Genomic DNA, 25,826 nt, shown 5'->3' with positions numbered 1-25,826 from the left:
TTAGTCTGTAAAGCCTTGATTTGTTGTTTATCTAGAAGGATAAGCAACTGCAGGATGAATGATCAGCTCAGGCCTTTCCTGATGTCCCTGCTTCATTCCATAAGTCCTAAAGCTAAAAAAAAAAGCCAGAGCCCGGAGATGAACCTGATTTTGGGTGTGTAGCCTGAACTACAAGATCAGAAAAACTTTTTGATCCAGAATAATGATTTCTATACTACATAAACGAAAAGATGGAAAATTTAATTTAGCTTTATTTCAGGTAAACAGAACAAATAAAAAAACCCAGCTAACCCCTCTCCATTTCCTGGTTCAGATAATATCTTTCTGGAATGAATAAGCATTTAAAGTTAGAACAAGCTGATGAACAATGGGTCACTAGGTACCTGCGGTGAGATGCATAGTTTCCTGTTACGTGGCCACTTCCATCGCATCCTGGGGTTGGGCAGCTGGTTTGATAAAACAAAAATAATAGTTAGAATTGAGTGCATGTCATGGATATTATTTGCTTTGCCTGATAGGTTACTAGGTAGCTTCTCTTTTCAAGACAGGTTAACACAGAGTAGGATACACAGAAGCTGGTGACCTAAGGATTTATGTTTACGTAAGAACCAGTGGACTAGCTAAAAGAAAATGTAAAATCATAGCATGATGAATTATCTCTTAGTTACCTGTTTTCAATATCACATCCAATTCTCTGATTCAAATAATGCAGGAAAGTGATGTTAAAACGTATGTGCTAGGGATGTTGGCAGTCAACAATGAATTGTGTTGTATTTCTTTTCAATTACAAACATTATAAAGATATTATAAACCCATGCAAAATATTTGAAACTACTGCATATGATGACATGTAAACAGAGAGCTTAGTGGGAAAGCTGCTGAGAGTACAAAAATAGGCAAGAAGTTTAGTTAAGACATCTCATGATCAATTTCATCTGAAGCTTGAGTCCAACAAAACCATTGCTAATTCACAACTAACCTAAGCAATGAGTCCTCCAGGCCATCTGCAAAAGACACTCTACTAGAGTCCACGTGGTGCACTTACTTTTATCTCAGAACCTAATCATGTCATATGCATTTCATGTATGTTTAAACATAATAGAGGAAGGTAGTTATCATTAGCGGTCTCCCTTCTACAATCAGTAGATTCATTGGTTTCAGTCACTTAGTCTCCTCTGATGCCATTCACAAGGCGCCCATCTGGAGTAAGCCAATTGATCCTGGCCTCAAAATCAGTTACTTCATTCATGCATCAGGTTTTCTCTGACACCCTGCCTAAAATGAAGGACTATTTGTATATGTAGAATACAGAATTTAATTTCGTGAAGGAAAATTTGAGGATAGATTAACAACATCCAATATTTTCTAGAGTAGCTACAAGTCAGAATGACTCAACAGCAATGGGTTTTTGTTTTCTTTTTTAGTATAGTTTTAGAAGTCTGGGTGGCGCAAGCAGTTTTCTATCAGTTGCTAACCTAAAGGGTGATGGTTTGAATCTACCCACTGGTGCTGCAGAAAAATGGCCTGGCAATCTGCTTCTGCAAAGATTACAGCTAAGAAACCCCCATGGAGCAGTTCTTTTCTGTAACACATGGGGTCACCATGAGTCAGAAATGATTCAGTGGCAACAAGTTAGATTTTTTGGTTTTTAAGTGTATTTTTTAGCCTGTGAGCTACTTTCCAATAATTTCCAGGTTATCATAGAGATTTCAGGTAACCCAAAGAATCTATAAGAGTCAAAACACTTCCATCTCTCAGCAGATGTCATTCTCAGGGTTTGATCTGAACTGAGTCACCCCACACTTTACTGGACTGGGTATCATAAAGGAAAGTTGGAATCTATCTACCTACCTATCTACCTGTCTACCTACCTACCCACCATCCATCTGTCTATCTATCTATCATCCATCCATCCATCCATCCATCCATCCATCCATCCATCCATCCATCCATCCATCTATCAACTATCTATCTATCTATCAACTATCTATCTTCTATCAATCTATCATCTATCGATCGATCTATCGGTCTATCAATCTATCGATCTATCATCTATGTAAATAATAAAGAAAATGTTAATAGTGATTAATATTTGAGCAGAGTTATCTTGCAAGTACCTTTCACCCACTGAATGGAGAAACAATCTTTCTGAACGTTATACAACTTGAGTATTCAATAGAGTGAGTTGGTTGTTAAGTGCCTTCAAGTCAGTTCTGACTCATAGTGACCCTATGTACAACAGAACGAAACACTGCCGTTCCTGTGCCATCCTCACAGTCACTGTTATGTTTAAGCCCATTGCGGCAGCCACTGCGTTTTATTCAACTGGTCAGTCTCACTTTGGAAATATATCGCCACCTAGCTTGTCAGATTAGATTGCATCTACTTTATGTAATTTTTACTCCTTTTTAAAAAATTGTTGTTAGGTACTGCTGAATTGATTTTTGACTCATAGCAACCCTATGTGACGGAGCAGAACTGCTCCGTACGGTTTTCTTGGCTGTAGTCTTTCCAGAAGCAAATTGTCAGGTCTTTCTCCCAAGGAACCTCTGAGTGGTTTCAAATAGCCGAACTTTCAGTTAGCAACGGAGTGCTTAACAGTTGCTCCTTTACATTACACCTGTTAATATTGCACAATTGGTGCCCATGGAAAACAGCAATCAAGAAATCAAGTGAGGAGGCGGAGCCAACATGGTGCTATAGACAGAAGCACCACACCATCTCTCCGCGGCAAAGACCTGAAAAGCTAAGTAAAACAGAGACAAATGTCAATCCTGGAACTCTGGGCATCAAATTAAGAAATAAAGAACTTAGCCAAGCGCTGACTGGTATAAGAAACTGACAGAGAAGAGAGAGCTAGGAGAGATACATGCAGAGTTCCCAGTCAGCTAACGCAGCACGGATTCACCGTCTTGGACTCCTGTTGGAGATTGGTGGACAGTGTGTGCGAGAAAGCAGGAGAAAGAGCATCCAGTAACCAGCGATATATGCTTTCCCATTCCCCATCCTTCTCCCCCCTGCTCAGCCTATACAGCTTGCTAGCTGGCTGCAGTTGCTCAGCTGGCAGGGAAGTACAGGGTCCATGTTGCTTGGACTTGCCTCACCCGCATTGGAGATCAGCAGACAGGGAGGATGGGAAAGCAGTTTCATGGAGCTCCCAGCAGGAGACAGAATACCCAGTAACCAACGATATATGCTTTCCCTTATCCTTCTCCCTTTTCCTCTTATTCTTCTCCCCCTGGCTCTACCTCCACCACTTCCCACAAGCTGCAGTCTCTTGGCCAGGAGGGACCGGCTCCCATCCCACGCCGCTTGATTCACCCTGCCCACATTGGCCGGCTCCATCAGTGCCATTTGCTGCTAGTGTTGCTTATTTGGCTTATTTTGTTTTCCTCCCTGCATTTCACCACCTTGCCCTCCTTTCTCTCAGAAAGCTGGCTCCATGTGCCAGCTTTGCTTCTTCTTGAAAGGCTGTGAAGTGCTGCTCGGCTGGGGAACTGCTTCTCGGGATCACACTGCCATGCTGGTGGGATCCCTGGGGTCTTTTTTTTGTTTTGTTTGTTTGTTTGTTTTCTTTTTCTTTTTGAGGCTTGGGGATCTCTTCTTGCCAGGCAGTACTGTGCAGTCTGGGAGGCCACTTCCCCAGTGGGGCAGCCATGTTGGTGGGATCCCTGGGGGCATTTCCTTTTTTGTTTTGTTTGTTTTCTTTTAGCAGCCTGGGAGCCCCTTCTAGCCAGGATGTACTGCCTGCCCTGGAGGCCACTTCCCTGGTCTTTGCAGCCACACCAATGGGATCCCTGGGGGCTTCTCTTTCCTTTTTCTTTCTTTCTTTCTTTCTTTTTTTTTTTTTTTTTTTACCTATTTTTGTATACTTTTTTCTTTTTGTTTTTCTCCATTTCTTGGTTTCTCATCTTTCCACTCCAATGGCAAGCACCCTTAGCACTCTTTTTGTTTGTTTGTTTTTAGTCCCTGTTTCTCTCTCCTCTCTCTCTTCTTTCCCATACTCACGCTTAGCTCCACAATCAGAACCTCCCTGCTCCTTCTTGCCTCCTTGCACCATCCACTGAACATCACACCCCCGAGCAGCACAGGCACAGCCTACCAGAACCTGCCTGGCACTAATTCCTGTCTCACCCCATTGGCCCTAGTACGTGCCACAAAAAATGCATCCCAGCCCCTCACCTTCAGCTGGACCTGCCCTGCTGCACCATAGCTGAGCAACTGGCCCTGCCCATTGGACAAGAAGGTAAAAAGTATTGCACCTACAGACAAGCAAACAACAAAGAACAGACAGCCTGCCTGCTCAGACATAACCAAGTAAAACAAAAAAGCAGGATGAAAAAAACAAATTTGCAATCAATAAATGAAGAAAATAAAGACTGAATGTCCTGAAGACAACAGACAATATCAAAACATAAAAAACACAGAAGAGGATGGTTCCAGTAGGGATCCAAAATAAAACATCCGATGAATTTCAGTAGAAGAAAAGGCACTAAAACTACCTGATAGGAAATTCAGATCTCTAATACTCAAAGCTACCCAAGAGTTGAAGCAAAAAGCAGACAAAAAATGAGGAAAAAATAGACAGATTCATGGAAAAGGCAGACAAATTGATGGAAAGTACAGTTAAAAAAAAAGCGAAGAATTCAGGAAAATAATACAGGAACAAAATGGCAAAATAAATTCACAACTAGAAATTATTCAAAAAGAACAAGTAGAAATCCAAAAGATAAACAACAAGATTTCAGAAATGGACAGTGTCACAGAAGGGCTGAGGAGCAGGTTTAAAACATTGGAAGACAGGATCAGTGAATTGAAGATAAATACTTGTAGACAACTTTGTTTTAGGAAAAAATCAAAAAAGAATGGAAAAAAATGGAGAAACCCTAAGAATTACGTGGGATACAATGAGAAGCAAAAATTTGTGTGTGATTGGAGTCCCAGAACAGGGGGAGAAACCGGAAAACAGGATTGTTGAAGAATTTCTGACAGAAAACTTCCCTAATATCATGAAAGATGAAAAACTGACCATCAAGAAGCTCAACAAACCCCATATAAGATAGACCCCAAAAGAAAATCACCAAGGCATATCATAATCACACTCACCAGAACGAAAGACAAAGAAAGAATCCTGAGAGCAGCTCAAGAAACACGGAAAGTTACATACAGAGGAGAAACAGTAATACTAATTTGTGATTATTAGGCAGAAACCATGCAGGCAAGAAGGCAATGTGATGACATATATAAAACCTTGAAAGAAAATAATTGCCAACCGAGAATAACATATCCTGCAAAACTCTCATTCAAATATGATGGTGAAATTAGGATATTTCCAGATAAACAGAAATTAAAGGAATATGTAAAAACCAACCAAACTTACAAGAATTATTAAAAGGAGTCCTTTGGTTTGAGAACAAACAACATCAGACCACAGCCTGAATCTAGGATGCAAGATCATACCCGCCAGATACCAACTTAGGAAATACACTCTCAAGGACTATTCAAAACCAAAATAATTGTGACAGGGAACTGGAGAGTTTAATCTGTAAGTGACAACAATGTCAGAATAATAAAAGAGGGAATAAATGGTGTAGGTGTAGAACTTTCTAATGGAGAGGAAAGCTAGGTGATACCAAGTAATAATAGAGTGGTTCAAACCTAGGAAGATATGGGTAAATTTTAAGGTAACCACAAAGAAAGTTAACAAACCTACTCATCAAGATAAGAAAGAAAAACATAATGTCTCAGTATATACAAAATCTACACAAACAATAGAAACAAACAAACAAATAAAAATCCACAAACAATAGGAATCCAGCACAGGAGAGTAAAAGGAACAAAGAAAGTGTCGGCACCACACACACACACACACACACACACAAAAACTACAAAATGACAGCAATAAAGTCACACCTATCAATAATTATACTGAATGTAAATGACCTAAACACACATATGGAGAGACAGAGAGTGACAGAATGGATTAAAAAAAAAAAAAACTGGAACCATCAATATGCTATCTATAAGAGTCATGCCTTAGAAACAAAGACATAAATCTATTAAAAAATCAAAGGATGGAAAAAAATATATCAAGCAAACAGCTACCAAAAAATAGCAAAAGTGGCAATACTAATCTCAGATAAAACAGGATTTAAAACAAAATCCATCATAAAAGACAAAGAAAGGCACTATATAATGATTAAAGGGACAACCCATTATGAAGACATAGCCATAATAAACATCTACCCACCCAATGACAGGGCTCCAAAATACAAAAAACAAACTCCAACAGCACTGAAAATGGAAATCGACATTTCCCTAATAACAGTAGGAGACTTCAACACATCACTCTCCATAAAGGACAGAACATTTAGAAAGAAACTCAACAAAGGTACAGAAGAACTAAAGGGCACAGTCAGCCAACTTGACCTCATAGACATATACAGAACACTCCACCCAACAGCTGCAAAGTACACATTCTTTTCCAATGCATATGAAACATTCTCCAGAATAGAACACATCTTAGGCCACAGAACAACCCTCAACAAAATGGAAAACACTGAGATAATACAAAGTATCTTTTCTGACCACAACGCCATCAAAGTAGAAATTAACAACATGAAGAACAGGGGAAAAAAAAATCAATTACATGGAAACTGAATAACACCCCGCTTAAAAACCACTGGGTAACAGAAGACATCAGAGATGAAGTAAAAAAAAAAAATCCCTAGAATCAACTTAGATTGAAAGCACAGCATACCAAAACTTTGGGACACAGCAAAGGCAGTCCTCAGAGACCAATTTATAGCAATAAATGCACACATCAAAAAAGAAGAAAGGAATAAAATCAAAGCATTAGCTACACAACTTGAACAAATAGAGAACAGCAAAAAAAAAAAAAAAAAAAAAAAACGCAAGCCCACAGCCACCAGAAGAAAGGAAATAATAAAGACCAGAGCAGAACTAAATGAAATAAAGGCTAGAAAAACTATAGAAAGAATCAACAAAACCAAAAGTTGGTTCTTTGAAAGGATCAACAAAATCAACAAACCACTGACCAAACTAACAAAAGAAAAACAGGAGAGGAAGCCAATAACCCAAGTAAGAAATGAAATGGGAGACATTACAACAAACCCAACTGAAATAAAAAGGATCATAATGGAGTATTATGAAAGTCTATTTTCCAACAAATTAAAAAACCCAGAGGAAATGGACAAATTTCTAGAAACACAACAGCTACCCAAGCTAACACAAAATGATGTTGAAAATCTGAACAGACCCATAACAAGAGAAGAGATTTAAAAGGTAATCAAAAAAAAAAAAAAAAAAAATACCAACAACAACAACAAAAAGCCCTGGTCCAGATGGCTTCACTGGAGAATTCTACCAAACATTCAGAGAAGAACTTACACCAGTACTTCTCAAACTATATCAGAATATAGAAAAGAAAGTGACACTTTTAAACTCATTCTATGAAGGCAGCATAACCCTGATACCAAAACTAGGTAAAGACACCACAAAAAGAGAAAATTACATTCCGATAACTGTCACAAATATAGATGCAAAAATTCTCAACAAAATTCTAGCCAATAGAATTCAGCATCATATCTAAAAAACACTACACCATGACCAAGTAGGATTCACACCAGGTAAGCAAGGATGTGTCTACATTAGAAAATCAATCAATGTAATCCACCACATGAATAAAAGGAAAGAAAAGAATAACAAGATCATCTCAATCAATGCAGAAAAGACATTCCACAAAGTCCAACACCGATTCCTGATAAAAACTCTCAATAAAACAGGTTTAGAAGGAAAATTTCTCAACATAATAAAAGGCATCTATACAAAATCAACAGTCAGCATCATTCTTAATGGAGAGAGGCTGAAAACCATTCCCCTTGAGAATAGAAACAAGACAAGGATGTCCTTTATCACCACTCCTACTTAACTTTGTGCCAGAAGTGTTAGCTATAGCAATAAGGCAAGAAAAAGAAATAAAGGGCATCCAAATTGGTAAAAAAGAAGTTAAACTGTCCCTATTTGTGGATGATATGATACTATACATAGAAAACCCAGCACTCCACAAGAAAACTAATAGAATGATTCAGCAGAGCAGCAGGATACAAGATAAACATTAAAAAATTGGGTAGATTTCTATACACCAATAAAAAGAACAATGAAAAGGAAATCAGGAAAACAATCCCACTTACAAGAGCCCCTAAAAACAAACAAACTAAAAACTTAGGAATAAATCTAACCAGGGATGTAAAAGACCTATAAGAAGAAAACTACAAAACACTACTGCAAGAAACCAAAAGAGATCTACATAAATGGAAAAACATACCATGTTCATGGATAGGTACACTCAACTTTGCTAAAATGACAATTCTACCCACAGCAATTTACAAACACAATGCAATCACTATCCAAATACCAACAACATTCTTCCAAAAGATGGAAAAAATAATCATTAACTTTATTTGGAAAGGGAAGAATCCCCAGATAAGTAAAACCTATTGAAGAAGAAGAAGAAAGTAGGAGGACTCATACTACCTGACTTCAGAACCTACCATACAGCTACGGTCGTCAAAACAGACTGGTACTGGTACAACTACAGGTATCTTAACCAATGGAACAGAATTGAGAACCCGGATATAAATCTATCCACCTACAGCCACCCAATCTTCGACAATGGCCCAAAGTCCATCAAATGAAGAAAAGACAGTCTTTTTAAGAAATGGTTCTGGCAAAACTGGATGCCCATCTGCAAAAAAATGAAACAGGATCCGTACCTCACACCATATACAAAAACTAATTCAAAATGGATCAAAGACCTAAATATAAAGCCGAATGACATGAAGTTCATAGAAGAAAAAATAAGATCAAATGCTAGAGGCCCTGATACATGGCATTAACAGGATACAAACCATAACCAACAGCACACAAACTCCAGAAGATAAGCTAGATAACTGGGGTCTTCTAAAAATTAAACACTTATGCTCATCAAAAGACTTCACCAAAAGAGTAAAAAGAGAACCTAGGGACCGGGAAAAATTTTTGGGTATTGCAAATCAGACAAAGGTCTAATCTCTAAAATCTACAGGAAAATCCAACACCTCTATAATAAAAAGACAAATAATCCAATTAAAAAATGGGCAAAGGAATTGAACAGACACTTCACCAAAGACATCAAAGAGGCCAACAGACACAAGAGGAAATGCTCGATATCAGTAGCCATTAGAGAAACGCAAATCGAAAGGACAATGAGATCTGGGATTACTGGCATGAACCAAAAATCAGGAAATAACAAATGTTGGAGAGGCTGTGAAGAGATCGGGACTCTTATGCACTGCTGGTGGGAATGCAAAATGATACAACCATTTTGGAAAATGATATGGCTCTTCCTTAGAAATCTAGAAATAGAAATACCATGTGATCCAGCAATCTCACTCCTAGAATTATATCCTAGAGAAATCAAAGTCATCACACGAATAGGCATATGCACACTGTGTTCATTGCAGCATTGTTCACAATACCAAAAAGATGGAAACAACCTAGATGCCCATCAACAGATGAATGGATAAACAAACTCTGGTACATACGCACAATGGAGTATTACACATCGATAAAGAACAATGATGAGCCTGCAAAGATCTCATAACATGCATGAATCTGGAGCACTTTATGTTGAGTGAAATAAGTCAATCACAAAAGGGCAAATATTGTATGAGACCACTACTGTAAAAACTCAGGAGTAGGTTTACACGCAAAAAGAAACAATTTTTTGATGGTTATGAGGGAAGGGAGAGGTGGGGATGGAAAAACATTAAACAGACAACAAGTAAGTGCTAACTTTGGTGAAGGGTAAGCAAGTACACAATACTGGGGAAGCTGGCACAACTTGACCAAGGCCAGATCAAGGAAGCTCCAAGGCAAGGTCAAGGAAATTCCATAAACTCTCTGAGGGACCGAATTGCTGAGCTGAGGGCTGTGGGGACCATGGTCTGGGGAAAATCTAGCTCATTTGGTACAAGATAGTTTATAAAGAAAATGTTTTACATTCTACTATGGTGCGTAGTGTCTGGGGTCTTAAAAGCCTGTGAGCAGCCATCTAAGATACTCCACTGGTCTTACCCCTTTGGGAGCAAGGAAGAGTGATGAAAACTAAACATACGAGGGAAATATTAGTCCAAAGGACTAAGGGACCATATCTACCACGGCCTCCACCAGACTGAGTCCAGTACAGCTGGATGGTGCCTGGCTACCACCACTGGCTGCTCTGACAGGGATCACAACAGAGGGTCCCAGACAGAGCTGGAGAAAAATGTAGAACAAAATTCTAACTCACAAAAAGGCCAGACTTACTGGCCTGAGAGAGACTGGAGAAACCACGAGAGTATGGCCCCCCTTTTAAGTCAGTAATAAAGTCATTCCCAAGGTTCACCCTTTAAGCAAAGATTAGACTGGCCCATAAAATAAGACTACAAGAGAATAACAGCCCAGGGGCAAAGACTAGAAGGCAGAAAGGAACAAGAAAGCTGGTAATAGGGAACCCAAGGTCAAGAAGGGAGTGTGTTGACATGTCGTGGGGTTTTTAACCAATGTTATAAAACAATATGGGTCCTAACTGTTTAATAGGAAACTAGTTTGTTCTGTAAACCTTCATCTAATGTACGATTAAAAAAAAATTATGGTATTAACAACAACAACAAAAAAGAAATCAAATGACATATTGCATTGGGCAAACCTGATGCAAAAACCCTCTTTAAAGTGTTAAAAAGTGAAGATGTCACTTTAAGGACTAAGGTGTGCCTGACCCAAGCCATGGTATTTTCAATCACCTCATATGCATGCAGAATCCTGACAATGAATAAGGAAGATCAAAGAAAAACTGATGCCTTTATATTACGGTGTTGGTGAAGAATATTAAATATACCATGGGCTGCCGGAAGAAGGAACAAATCTGTTTTGGAAGAAGTACAGCCAGAATACTCCTTAGAAGCGAGGATGGGGAGGCTTCATCTCACACGCTTTGGACACGTTTTCAGGAGGGACCAGTTCCCAGAGAAGGATATCATGCTTGGTAAAGTAGAGGGTCAATGAGATGTATTGACACAGTGGCTGCAACAATGGGCCCAAGCATAATAAGGATTATGAGGATGACTCAGGGTTGGGCAGTGTTTCATTCTGCTGTAAATTGGGCTGCTATGAGTGGAAACTGATTGGACGGCACCTAATAACAGCAACAATATTGCCGGGAGAGGCAAAGAAGTGCCAATGATTCTCAAACTGGTCAACTATAAATTACATAGGAAATATAATATGAAATTATGTATTTAACTATTAGGTTTTTTTTTTTAATTTGGTGTTATAAAAAGCTCAAGGAATACAGAAAGCATGGGAGGCGGGATTGAAGTGCGAAAAGTTTTTGATTAAGATTCTGATTCTGATAGCTGGCTTTATTTCCAATTCTGCAGAGAAAAATGTTACATAATAACATGGGCCGATACCAGTTGGAACATTCTGCATTTATAACAATAGTAAAAAGTCTACTATCTGATTATTTTGTGCACTAATGACACATGTCTGGCAGTAAAAAATGCCAAGGTGTGAGGCGAGAGAACACTGGTCTGTGATGGTGAAGGTTATGTGTCAACTTGGCTGGGCCATGAGTCTCAAGTGGTTTGGCAGTTATGTAATGATGTAATTTGGTCGTTACATAATGATGTAATTTGGAAGTTATGTACTGATGTAGTCATCCTCCATTTTGTGATCTGATGTAGTCATCCTCCATTTTTGCATAATGCCGATTTTCACATAACAACCTGGTCTTTGGAACCTAACCATATAAAAAAGTAAATTCTAGGATAATCCAAGCAAAGTCCAGCTAATCAATGACATATATATATTTATTTATTTATATACCATACAATTCTAACCAAACAATTTTTGATAAGCAATTAAGATACATTTCCCTTCCAGGCATAAGGCAGAAGGCAATAAGGACAGAGTAAAACTAAGGTAATAAGACTTTTACAAAACAAATATACTTGAACAGATACGTTCAAATAAGTGATAGCCATCAAAGCACCCAGACTGCCTGCAACACTAGCTGTGAGCCATGAGGTCTCTTAGAGAGCTAACTTCTTAGGAATTCGTGATTACATTCCAACAATTCTTTACAATCTTTCCACAACCCCCCTCTTTTGTATTTGCCTTTGCATCAAATGCCTCTCTCTAAGAAGTGGCCCCATCACAAAGTAGTCACACTTCATTTTTTTGCCCCCAAATGATGTTAGGCGTTAATTATCTATCTTTTACACTGCATTTAGCTTGGAATGATTTTTCATAATTTCCATCCATCTATTTTTTTTTTATGTTCAAAGGATAAAATGTTGCCATTTTTGAAGGTGTTCAAAATAACAAGCAGAAAGGAATTTAAACTTTTTTGTTTAGAAATTTGACTAGCAGCCCCATGTGGGAATAAGTGTGTCTGAAAAAATGACTTCTTGGAAAGAAACTTGTTCAGAAACTAGTATGTTTGGCACAGTGGTTAAGAGTTTGACTGCTAACTAAAAGTTCAGCAGTTCGAATCCACCAGCCGTTCCTTGGAAACCCTATAGGGCAGTTCTACTCTGTCGTTTAGGATTGCTATGAGTCAGAATTGACTTGACGGCCATGGGTCTGTCCGTAGTATGTTTGGTACCAGTCCATCACACTGGTTCAGCCACTGAGGCCCAAGGAATATTCAGCTCTGAAGGGAGCATAATATTCAAACCAGTAATTTTTAAAATCCTTAAGAATATAAAGTCTAAGCTTATTTAAAAAGTAATTCACATGCTAGTATAGCAAACTGATGCTGGACTAGCAACAACTGGATGAACACCTACTATGTGTGAGGCAAGGCACTTAGCATCAGCACTTGGGACATGTTTCCTACCCCTAAATCATTTTCCATGTAGCTAGAGAAATAAGAATCAGCATAGTAAATAATATACATCAAAGGTATTGACATGGTGGAGGATAAAATAGATGAAAGAAAAAGATCTCTGCCCCCTGGAGCCTCCATCCTAGTGGGAGAAGCAGATGATAGAGAGTTTAGGTGAAGCAAAATGCCTGAGCATGTTAAATGGTGATACGTGCTAGAGGAAACAGTGTCTGGAAAGGGAGATAGGAGTATCAGGCTGGAGGAGGGGGGAGGCTGCAAAAAGAAACAGGAAGACCTCTGTGGTAGGTGACATTTGAGTGACCTGATGAAGAAGATGAGGACAGCACATGCAGTTATCAGTGGAGCCATAGAGGTATGAGTGGAAGAGCATCGGAGACAGAGGGAGCAGCTACTGTCAGGCTCTGAGGCAGGAGTGTTCCTGGTGTGCTTGGGAGAATAGGAAGGAACACAGGTGGCTGAAGGTGAGAGAAAGGCAGGGTCTTGGGGCATGGCCCAGGCTCCTTGCCCTTGTGGGCTGTTTGGTTGTGGGTGTGGAGTTCAATTGAGAGGTGAGAACTGAGAATATCCCATTAAGACTCCTCAGCACATTGATGCTTTTAAGAGACAAAATGAGTGAGTGTAAACAGACAAGAGACAGGGTTCCAGGGCTGAGTGCTGAGGTATGCCAATCCCCAGGTTCTGCGGATGAGTCTAAGAAGGAATGTTGAGGAGGTGGGAGAAACATCTGGAGGTGCAGTGACCTGGAAGCCAGGTGTAGAGTTGGAGGTACACTAAGGAGGAAATGGTGATGTGTCGAGTCTTGCTGTTAGGTCCAGTAGGATGAGGCTCCAGGAGTAACATCCAGGTTGAGCAAGGGAGATGGCACTGGGAACCTCAAAAGAGCAGCTTTGGTGGGGTGGGGGGAGGAGGTCACAGCCTGCTGGAAAGGGTAGAGCAGAGAAGGGAGGAGAGAAGTTGAAGTCACACAGGATAGAGGACTTTCTTGAGGAGTTCAGCTGCTAAAGGAAGAAGAGGAATGTGGAAGTGAGGTCAGGAGATTTTTTTTATTATTATTATTGGAAAAATGTAAACATATCTTAGGCTGAGAGATACAGAAGAGAGGGTACAGGCACTGGTTACCCTTTCCTGGAAACTCTCATTAGCAGGCAGCTTTAAATATCCACTTTTATGAAAATACTTAATTTCTATTTAATCATTTATATATGGAAAACTTTTTCTTGAATGTCACTCATTCATACTAAACACATCCCAGCCAGGACTATGCTACTTGCTGAGGATGTAAATGCAAAACAGCCCAGTGCCTACCTCCTTTTTGCTCATGCCACGCCCTAGCCTGGAATCCCCTTGTGTTCCCCCTTACCATGTGATGTCTACCCAACATCTCCTGCCCAGCTTGGCTGGAACCTGCTGAGGGAGCAGAAGCTTTTGTCCTGGTGATAACTGGGATTGACACTCACATCCCTAAGGAAGTTGTGTGAACCAGAATATAAATTACGACAACCCACAGTAGGGATCTCCAGGGTTAAAAAAAAAAGAAAAGAAATCAGAGTATGTGAACTGGTGCTAAATCTACCATCTCTACTAATATTAATAAAGGGACTGAGTGGTGACACTCCCATTTTTACCTGCACACACACACTTGGCTTTGGGCCTTCCCACCCAGTGTCCTTCCTTGCCTTTGCACCCCCTCTATCTGCGGCGTCCAGTATGTTATAGGACCTGTTTTCCCCAAGCTGTGTTCAGTCCCTTCTGGGTTAACCCCCTTGAATTTTCAGTGGCATTTGATGTTATTAAATGCCACGTCTTAAATTTCTCAGCTTCTAACTCCCATGGCAATCATCTTGGTTAGGTCTCTACAGCAGATTGTAGGTGACCTCCTCAGCTCTGACACCTCCAGTGCCATGTGTCATGAGGACAATTTGTGTCTTACATGGTTTGCCCTCTCGGTATCCACTAATTCCCCCTCGTCGTTTCACCCTGTTTCTGACACGGCTGTTCCCATTTTGTTACATAGTCTCTCAACAGTTATGGGCTCCTATTGACTCTCCCAGACATGCCCTATATGGTCTCCTGTAATAGAGAGATCTCATTGCTGTTGTGTAAACCACTTTCTTAACAGCAGTTACTCCTTGCCCCTCCTGGCCATGTCCTGTCTGATTCTCTGTGATAAAAACTTCTTCCTTTTACAGTACTAATGCATTACAAATTTTAAACAAATAAGTCCTCAGTGCATGCTAAACCTGAGATGTGTCCCCCTTCTCCCCACTTGCCACGCATAAGCCCTCTCCTACAGTTCCAAATTATTGTGCTTTGTGCAGGTGTGTTGTAGTTTCCTCTTTGGGACCCGCGAGTGCTAAATTCTACTTGTTTTCTAACCACGCTGAGTGAGTCTGACTTCCTTCTCCCATAAGTAACAGACCATCCGAGACACACACCCACGAAAAAAACCCACCCACACACACACAGACCCTCTTAAATCAAAATTAAGATAGAGTGGGCTGCAGAGTAATTCTGCAAACGCTTTTCCTGGAAAGGACTCAGATTACTTCATGTTTCAGGTCATCTGGCTTCACTTTTTCTGACTCTGTTACCTCCTCTGTGACCCAGCATATCTCACATACACCCTCACACTGTCCTAACTCCGTATCCTCCATGCATCCTTGCCCCCATCCCTGCACTGCCCATTCTCCCTTCTCTCTCCATGCTGCCCCAGGAAGCCATGCCACCTGCTTAGTGCTCCCAGCCTCCCAAATCAGAACTGATAGCTGTTTTATAGAATGCTACAGTTGGTGCCAGCTCTCTAAACTTTTCTGAGCTGTAGAACTCTTTGAGAATGAAAACCATAACTCTCTTAACCAAATAACACTTTTCATAAACTTTCTTGAAGATTCCCCAAAGCCCACCCTTGTATACTCTGGAGACACTGGATCGTAGGTTGAAACTTCCGGTCAGAGCATAAACATTGCTAGTTGTTTTATTTTACATTGTATTTTTTTAAAATGTATAAATATACATATATATAACATATAAAATCTATATATAACAAAAAACTGCCATTTTCATAAAATATAAAGATATAATTAGTGACAACAGCAAGATGAGAGGGAGGAGGACTAGAGCAGGTATAGAATTTCTTGTATATTACTGAAGTTAAGTTGGTGCCAACTTATCCTAGAATGTTATAATTACAAGCTGTTAAATGTAATATTCGTGGTAACTGCTACGAAAATATCTAAAAAGCATACACAAAACAAAAGGAAAAGGGAACCAAAAGGGCTTGCTAAAATAAACCAACAAAATACAACAGCAGACAGTAGTAAAGGACAAAGACAAAGAAGGTTTAAGACACATCAAAAGCAAATAGCAAAACAGCAGAAGCAAGTCACTTCTTATTGGTGATTACAGTGAATGTAAATGGACTAAATGCTCCAATCAAGCGGCAAATAGTGGCAAAATGAATTAAAAAACAAAACAACCCAAAAAACATGACCCACCTACATGCTCTTTACAAGAAGCACACCTTAAACTCAAGGGCACAAACAGGTGGAAAATGAAAGGACGGGAAAAAAAAATTCCATGCAAATAGTAACCAAAAGAGCTGGAGCGGCAATCTTAATATCAGACAAAGTAGATTTTAAGACAAATCTGTTACAAAAAATAAAGGACATTATATAGTGATAAAAGGGTCAATTTATCAACAAGAATTAACAATAGTAAGTATATATTCATCCAACATCAGAGCACCTAACCATATAAACACTGATAGAATTGAAGGAAGAAATAGCACTTCAGTAATAGTCGGAGACTTCCATACACCACTTTTAATATTGGACAGAACATCTAGAAAGAAGATCAACAAGGAAACAGAGGATCTAAATGACACTATAAATCAACTAGACTTAACAGATGTTCAGTACATGCCTCACAACAACAGCAAAATATACATTCTACTCCAGTGCACATGGATCATTTTCCAGTATAGACCACATGTTAGATAACAAGTCTCAATAAGTTTAAAAAGATTGAAATCATACAAAGTATTTTCTCTGACCACAACGGAGTGAAGCTAGAAATGGATAGCAGAAAAAAACCTAGAAAATACACAAACATATGGAAATTAAATAGCACACTATTAAATTACCAATGGCTCAAGGAAGAAATCAAAAGAGAAAAGACAAATTTCTTAGCATCAAATGAAAATGAAACACAATGTACCAAAACTTATGAGATTCAGTGATGGTGATACTCAGAGGGAAACTTATAGCAACAAAGGCCTACATGAAAAAAGAAGGAAGATCTCAAATCAACGGCCTAACTCTACGACTTGAGGAACTAAAAAGAGAAGAGCAAACTAAGCATAAAAATACCAGAAAAGAGGAAATGACAAAGATCAGAGCAGAAATAAATAAAATGGAGAACAACAACAACAAAAGACAATAGAGAGAATCAGTAAAACCAGGAGTTGGTTCTTTGAAGAGTTCAATAAAATTGACTAACTTTTAGCTAGACCAACAAAGAAATAAAGACAAATAAGTGCAAATAACCAAAATATGAAATGAAAGAGGAGACATTACAAGTGACCTGATAGAAATAAAGAGAATTATGACAGAATATTTTCAATAACTGTATGGCAACAAATTGGATATCCTAGATGAAATGAAAAAATTCTTAGAAGCATACAACCTGCACAAACTGACTCAAGAGGGAGTATAACATCTCAATATACCCATAACAAGTGAAGAGATTGAATTTGTGAACAAAAACCTCCCAACAAAAAAGAAAGAAAGAAAAGTCCTAGACGAGATGAATTTATTTGGGAAATTCTACCAAATAATTAACTAGAGAAGAATTGACACCAATCCTGTTTAAACTCTTCCAAAAGATAGAGAAGGAGGGAATATTCCTTAATTCATTCTATGGAGCAAATATGGCCCTGATATCAAAAGAAAGCAGATGCCAGAAGAAAAGAAAACTACAGGACATATCCCTTATGAAAATAGATGCTAAAATACTCAACAAAAGAACAGAATCCAATAGCATATTAAAAAAAAAGTCATACAACATGATCAGGTGGGATTTATTCCAGGAATGCAGGGATTATTCAACACTAGAAAATCATTCTACACACCACATTGATAGAACAAGGGAAAAGAACCACATGATTATCTCTATGGATGCAGAAAGAACATTTGACAAAATCCAACATCCTTCATTGGTGAACAGCCTCAAGGAGAATGGAATAGAAGGGAAGTTCCTCAATATGATTAAAGGCATATATGTAAAGCCAACATTATAGTTACTGGAGAAAGATTGAAAGCTTTCTCCTTAAAATCAGGTATAAGAGAAGTGTCTCTGCTCTTATCACTTCTATTGAATATTGTATTAGAAGTCTTAGCCGGAGCGATAAGACAAGAAAAGAAATAAAATGGAACTGCATTGGAAAAGAAGAACTAAAATTATCTCTATGCATACATGCATGACATGATCCCATATATAGAAAATCCCAAAGAGTCTGCAAGAAAGCTTCTAGGGCTATCACAGGATTTTAGCAAAAATGCAGGGTACAAGGTCAACAACAAAAAATCAGTTGGGTTTCTATACACCAGCAGTGAAAAATCAAAAAGGGGAATTAGTGAGACAATTACATTTATAATAACACCTATGAGAATAAAATACCTAGGAATAAATTTAACCAGGGATGTAAAAGACATATACAATGAAAATTATAGAACACTGTTGAAAGAGATTAAAGAAAGCTTCAATAAATGGAAAGATGTTCCATGATCATGGATAAAATAGGAAGACTTAATATTGGTAAGATGTCAATACTACCCAAAGTGATCTATAGATTCAAGATAATCCCTATCAAAATTCCAAGTCTTCTTTATGGAAATGAAAAAACCAACCCTCAACTTTATATGGAATGGCAAGAGAAGCCAAATAGTTAAAGCAATGTTGAAAGAGAAGAACAAAGTAGGAGAGCTCACACTTCCTGATTTTAAAACAGATTATACAGCTACAGTAATCAAAACATCTTGGTACTGGTATAACAATAGACATATACCAATGAAATAGAATTAAGAGTCTAAAAAATAAATCCACATATCTATGATCAACTGATTTTTGACAAAGGTGCTAAGTCTATTCCATGTGGAAAGAAGAGTCTGTTTAATATATGGTACTGGAAAAATTGGATTTCCACATGCAGAAACAGGAAACATGCCTCACAACATACACAAAAATAAATTCAAAATGGATTAAAGATCTAAATGTGAAAACTAAAACCATAAAATTCATAGAAGAAAATGCAGGGGGGCAAGGCTGTTGGGACTTGCTTTTAACAATAGATTATCTAATATAGTAACAGAAGCACAAACAGCAAAAGACAAAATAAATGGGACCGCATGAAAACTAAAAATTTTGTTTGTCAAAAGACTTTACCAAAAAAGTGAAAAGACAAGCTACTGATTATGAGAATATCTTTTCAGAAACCATCTATCTGATAAGAATCTAACAACCAAAATATATATAAAACTTCAACCACTTAACAACAAAAAGACAAATAAACTAATCATAAAATGGGCAAAGGACTTGAACAGACATTTCACCAAAGAAGACATTCAAAAGGACACCAAAAACATAACCAAAAACCAACATCATTAGCCATAAGAGAGATGCAAATCAAAACCACGATGAGACATCATTTCACTCCAACTAGGATGGCTAAGATTAAAAAAGAAAGACAGACAGAGTGAAAGAGAGAAAGAGAAAGAAAGGCAGAAAGAAGGAAGGAAGGAAGGAAGATTGGCAAGGATGTAGGGAAATTGGAACCCTTATCCATTGTTGGTGGAAATGCAAAATGGTACAGCCTCCGTGGAAAACAGTGTGGCAATTCCTCAAAAAACTAAAAATAGAACTACCACGTAACCCAGCAATTCCCATCCTAGGTATATACCCAAAAGACTTGAAAGGAGAGACTTGAACAGATACTTGTACACCAATGCTCCTTACAGCATCATTCACAATAGCCAAAAGGTGGAAACAACCTAAACGCCCATCAACAAATGAATAGATACACAAAATTTGGTACGTAAATACAATGGCATACTACTCATCCAGTAAGAGAAATGAGGTCTTGACACATGCTATAATATGGATGGAGCTTGAAGGCGTTATGCTGAGTGACATAAGTCAATCACAAAAGGACAAATTTTGTATTACCTCACTTGTATAAAAAGACATGAACAGACAAATGTATAGAGACCAAGGTATATCAGTGGTTTCCAGGGGCAGGAGGGAGGGGGAAAGGGGGGTTATTGTTTACGGCATATTAAGTTTCAGTTTATAGTGATGAAAAATCACACATTAAGTGCAAGGTTGCAAACCAATTAATGTAATTGCTGTCAATTGGCTGTACATCTGTAAAAAGTGAATTGACAAAAGTGTGATGGATATAGTGGGGAAAAAAAAAAAGGGTGGTTGCTGAGGCTGCTTATGTGCAACCAAACATCTCATGATTCCTTGGTTTGGAGGTTTAGAGTCATGGTTTCATGGGACATGCCAGTTAATTGGCCTGATAATATGTTTAGTGCTTATGTTCTAACTCCTAGTTCATTGTGTAGTGCCTGGGGTCTTAAAAACTTGCAAGTAGCCATCCATGGTACAACAATTGGTCTCTATTTGCCTGGAGCAACAGAGGAAGAAGGAAAGTCAGGAATAGAAGGAGAAAATGGAATGTGAGTGTAATTGCCTCCATGAACAGCTGCTTCCTTTGCCATGAGACCAGAAGAACTGGATGATGCCTGGCTACCACTACTGAACGTTTTGATCTAAGATTCTATAGAAGAATCTCCTAATTCAAAGGGGGTGGGGGGGAGGTGGATACAGAACAAAATTTCAAATTCTCATGAAATCCAGAATTTCTGGAGCCATGGTGGCTGGATGAACCCCTGAAACGATTTCCCTGAGATAATCTTCAAATTTAAACCAAAAATATCCCCCGAAGTCTTCTTAAAGCCAAACAATTCTTTAGCTTAACTAACCCATTGTTTCCAAGGAGCTTAACTAGTGAAGAATTTCTGTCTTGGGCATTGTGTTCTTTTAAGATCTATCTATATGGGATCAAACTGACAGCAGCAACTTGAAAGATTAGATAGGAAACTTAAGGAGCAGTGAATTTATTTTAATGTGGGAGGAACAACTCTGAAGAGGAGGGTGAGAATGGTTGTACAACAAGAATGTAACCAATGTCACTGAATTGTACATGGTCACTGAGTTGTATATGTAGAAATTGTTGAATTAGTGTATGTTCTGCTGTCTGTATTCTCAACAACAAAAATAATTAAAAATTTTACCATTTTAACCATTTCAGTGGCATTAATTATATTCACCATGTTATGCTACCATCACCACTACCCTTTTCCTAATGGTTTTCATCATCCCCTACAGAAACTCCATGCCTTTGAGCAGTGATTCCCTTTTCTCCCCTTCTCCCAGCACCTGGTAACCCCTAATATACTTTTGTCTCTATGCATTTGCTTACTCTAGATATTTAATATAAGTGGGATCATGCAATATTTGTCCTTTTGTGTCTGACTTATTTCACTCAGTATAGTGTTTTTAAGGTTCATCCATGTCTTAGCATGTGTCAGAACTCCATTTTTCTTTAAGATTGAATAATATTTCATTGTATGTATGTTCCATGCTTTGTTTATCCATTCATCTTTTGATAGACACTATACTGTGTTTTAACAAACTAGATTGATTAGTTCTAATTAGTCAGTTCTCTTAGCATGAGATCATTACACATGGTACTATTATCCAAAATTATGAAATTGAGCCTCTTAATTTCAGAATCTGACAGGGTATGTCACTGAATAACACTTACGTGATCAATTCTTTTTTGAGATCTCTTGCATGGAGCTTGGGTTTGGGACTTGGTATAGAGGCCTCGCCAGTAAACTTTTTTTCCTCTAAATTTTCTGGAGAGCTTACTGAGTCTTTCTGGAAAAAAAACAAAAATGACAGAAGCACAAGAGGGCATTAGATAACCCTGAGAAACAAGTAGATTTTAAGTTGCTGGAGATGGATGTGAGTTTTGGTTGAAGAACTTGGCTGAATTAACTCTGTGGGCCTGAGCTTAACCATCTGCAAAATGGAGATGAAATAAAAAAAATTCCTATGAGAAATAAACCAGATGATGAATATAAAGCCATGTCCTGACTGTTACAGACCCTTTTTTCATCAGCGAAGAATGAGAAATAATTGATGGGGGCACTTTCAGAAAGTTCACATTTTGGCAACTATACCTACAAAGGCATTTCTTGAGCTGTGTGATCAAGTTAATATTTCAATATACTTCAAGTTTTATTGCTCCATGAATGCTTCTTTAATAACATAGAAGTAGTTCTTTATATATACAACAGTCTTCGGTGCAACAAAAGAAATATTGTAAAAATTAATAATGTTTTTAAATAGAAATGAAATACATAAGTTTAGGTCAGCAGAATGCCCTTTCTGATATAGAAATAATTAAGACCTAAATTATTTGTTTTAATAATAGCTGAGGCCAAATTATTTAGGCTTTTGTTTGATGTATTTGGATAATTGCTTCTTTTCTTACATTCCTTACTGTTTTTCTGAACTTACCTCTTTTGCTAAATTGATATCTTTTAAGGCTTTTTTTCATTGAATGGAATTTCTTGTTGAATATTATTAATTTTGTACTTTCTTTTAAGTTTAATACGGATCTTGATTACATAAGGTAGAGTCCCTAATCGAGTTATTTATTTACCACGTGACATAGTGAAGAAAATTCATGATGGCTTTCCTAAATTACACAACTAGCTTGCTTTCATCATTAAGCTTATATCCAGTAAATAATAATACTTTCTGGATTTAATATTAAAACCAGTGTAACTCTTCTTATTCTTGAAAATACTGACCTATTTAGGGTGAATAAACTATTTTGTATTATCCAGGTAAATATCAATTGAATCAAATGGATATAAAAAATGTTACATTTTAATAATGCTAAGTCTACATTCAAAATCAAAGGGAAAAACAAAATCCCTGGATTTTTCCAACCAAAGAAAAATTCTAAATATTTGGCCTAAACACATGTAGTAAATTATCTCAAGTATCATGTATCCAGATGAAATTAATAATACTGGTTCAGTACAATTTCTTTCTTCATATTATTTATAGTATTCAGTGTACCATTTCATTTTACTGATAAATGTTTAAAAATAGTAGCAGATAATAATACACCATTTAAAAATAAAGAAACATGAGCTTGATAATAGTTGCATTCTAGGACAGAAAGAAAAGTGCTATTTTAATGGTGCTTCCATCAGCTCTAAAGTAGACAAACAACTCTTAACTTTTTAAAGTTTGATGACCGTAAATGGCTGAAATGAAACAATTCCTGACTTTAAGGCCTTACACCTGATAGTAATACCACCCACTCCATTTAGTGATATCTGCATTTCCCTGCATAGTATTTTTCACTTTAATTTATAAATTTCTTTTGGAAAGTAGAGATAAATGCTACCTCCGATATTGCCTCAGTGTGGAAGAGCCATTGTTTTGCTGTTGACATGTTCTTTGCAAAATGGCATGAAGCAAAATGCCATTTTATTATTTTCTTTAAGAGAAAATTAAAGACTTGCACATTACAGTTGAAGGCATGCACATTATAGTTGCTATTGTTCTCCTGCTGAATGTATGCATTATGGAAGGCAGGAAATGGGGCTTTTGATAGAAATGATCAGTTATAAAAGTTTAAATTGTTATTTGAATAAAATACATACAAAAATAAGGTTGCAGAGTACATAGTATCCTGTTGGTATAGTAATATGTAGTAATATTTTAACAGAATAATTTTATGAATTGGACTTTTAAGTATCTCTTAGTTTTTATTTAGCTTATAACTTCTTTTAAGCCACAAAGTTTTATGTATACAACTGCATTATAAAATAATTGTCTTTTTGCCTTTTGTCAATGTACTTACTTCTTGAAATTTGGACTATATATATACACACGTACATATATGTGTATAAACATATATATGTGTGTATATATATGTATATATTTTTTTTTTTTTTATATGGCTACAGCTAGAAGAATTCTTGGATTAGTTTTGTTACAGAAGCTTTTATATTGGATAAAATCCTAAATAGTACCCAAAAACAAAAAATAGTAGCCAGTATAAAATAAATCAACAGCGTTTGTAAAATGTAATTTGTAAATTACATAATTTTTTAAATTATCATTTAAAAAATCAAAATTTGATCCTGTGGTTGTTTAAAAGGCAATGTGGTGTATGCGTGTGGTGTTTGGAGAGTATGTGCAGGCATGACATTCCTTTAACCTACAGAGGGAAGTTTATATTAGTTTTAGTGAAGACCAGAACACATGGTAACATGAATAACAGACAATAGCACCCGGCACTTTTAACATTTTAAGCCCTGAAAATCTTTGGAGATCTGACAGTTGAATGAAACTGACAGCCCTAGTTATTTCTCAGCACTTTATTTTCAAGATATTTTGAGTTTTTTCCAGATTCAGAAATTTTTTTAGGGGGCATCTGGACAGGCTATTTCACCGAGAGAGACAATGTTTTCTGAAAATTACCACCAAAATTAAGCAACTGTTGTGCATATGAACTAGATAACAATGAATTAGAAATAATTACTCCATTTCTGATGGTGTGTGTGTACACGTGTGTGAGTGTTGTGGTGGGGTATTGGGGAGACAGGAGGAGGTGCCAAGAAGAGTGGGAAAGTGGGAGCAGTCACGGCCCAAATTCGTCTTCAAACATTGTGGAAACAGTGTTTGGGGCCATGTGCAGCTACACCAATAAAGCCCACTGGAAAAAGAACACAGTTAGGCAGTCCCCTGGAGACCTGAGCTCCAGGAGCTGCATGCTGCTGCCCTAAGACACACCTTTGTCAACTGTCGCTTCCACCACACCTTGCCACACACAATTTCTTCATTATCCTCTCTTCTTCTTCTTCTAATTTCTCTCAATATTTCCTAGATGGCTCCATTTTTAAATGTATTTTTATTTTCCCTTTCTCCCTTTTCCCCTCTCCTTCCTGTTTTTGCTTCAGGGAAACCCAGACCCATCACTTAATTTTTTTTTTTTAAAGGACCAGCAACTTTGCTTCCCTGAGCTCAATTTTCTCCTCTAAAAAGTTGTTGAAAATCTTCCCTTGCAGGATTGTTAGGATAACAAATCAAGACACTGTGTATGAAGTTACCTTATATTTATTTTTATTGTTCATGACATTCCTCTGATACCTTCTCATGAGGGCATTGAATATAATCTACTTTTTCAAAAAATAATACTTATCAACTATCTCATTTCTCATTTCAAAATTCAGAACAGGATATGAAAAATACGAGGTAGATTACCTTGGCACATACGTGGGAAAAAAGAACAAGAGGTGAGAAACCATATGAAGGAGTTACAATGACTCAGAACAGTTTTGTCCATGTCCCCATTAGTTGTAGCTTCCCCAGGCAATGACTCAACCATGTTCAGATAGCTGTAACAATGAGCATTAAGCTTACAAAAATATTCTGTCAACTCAAACCTAAGGCAAACACTGACTCCAAGAATTCACTGGGCATCTCCAAAGTCCTCTTTGTTGTTCCTAGTGATATTGAATTCCCATATGGCTTCTAAATTCCAGATTTCAGAATACTTAGGTTGAAAATTACAGCAGTAAAAGAGTGTGTCATTTGACCTTAAGCCACCCGCAAAAGAGCATAAAAGTAAACTAAAGAAACCCATTTTTTGGTGAATTTTCTGGAAAAATAAGACACTGTTACAGATATATCTGCATTAGATAAATAAATAATCCAAATA

At 37.6% G+C, this 25,826-nt stretch overlaps 1 protein-coding gene across 1 annotated transcript in view; it reads right to left on the bottom strand.

Annotated features, from left to right (window-relative positions):
- LOC126062349 (suppression of tumorigenicity 18 protein) overlaps positions 1-25,826 on the bottom strand; it is a 119,402-nt gene that overhangs the window by 20,918 nt on the left and 72,658 nt on the right. The window contains exons 13-14 of the mRNA XM_049859831.1: positions 21,840-21,955; positions 384-446 (exon numbers count right to left, since the gene is read on the bottom strand). Of these exons, the coding sequence (XP_049715788.1) occupies positions 384-446; positions 21,840-21,955 (179 nt within the window). The remainder of the gene's footprint in view (positions 1-383; positions 447-21,839; positions 21,956-25,826) is intronic.

The sequence above is a fragment of the Elephas maximus genome, chromosome 19 (genome assembly GCF_024166365.1).
Source record: "Elephas maximus indicus isolate mEleMax1 chromosome 19, mEleMax1 primary haplotype, whole genome shotgun sequence".
In the NCBI taxonomy this organism is placed as follows: domain Eukaryota; kingdom Metazoa; phylum Chordata; class Mammalia; order Proboscidea; family Elephantidae; genus Elephas; species Elephas maximus.
The sequence above is the reverse complement of the archived record's forward strand: the minus strand, read 5'-3'. Positions and strand labels throughout refer to the sequence as shown.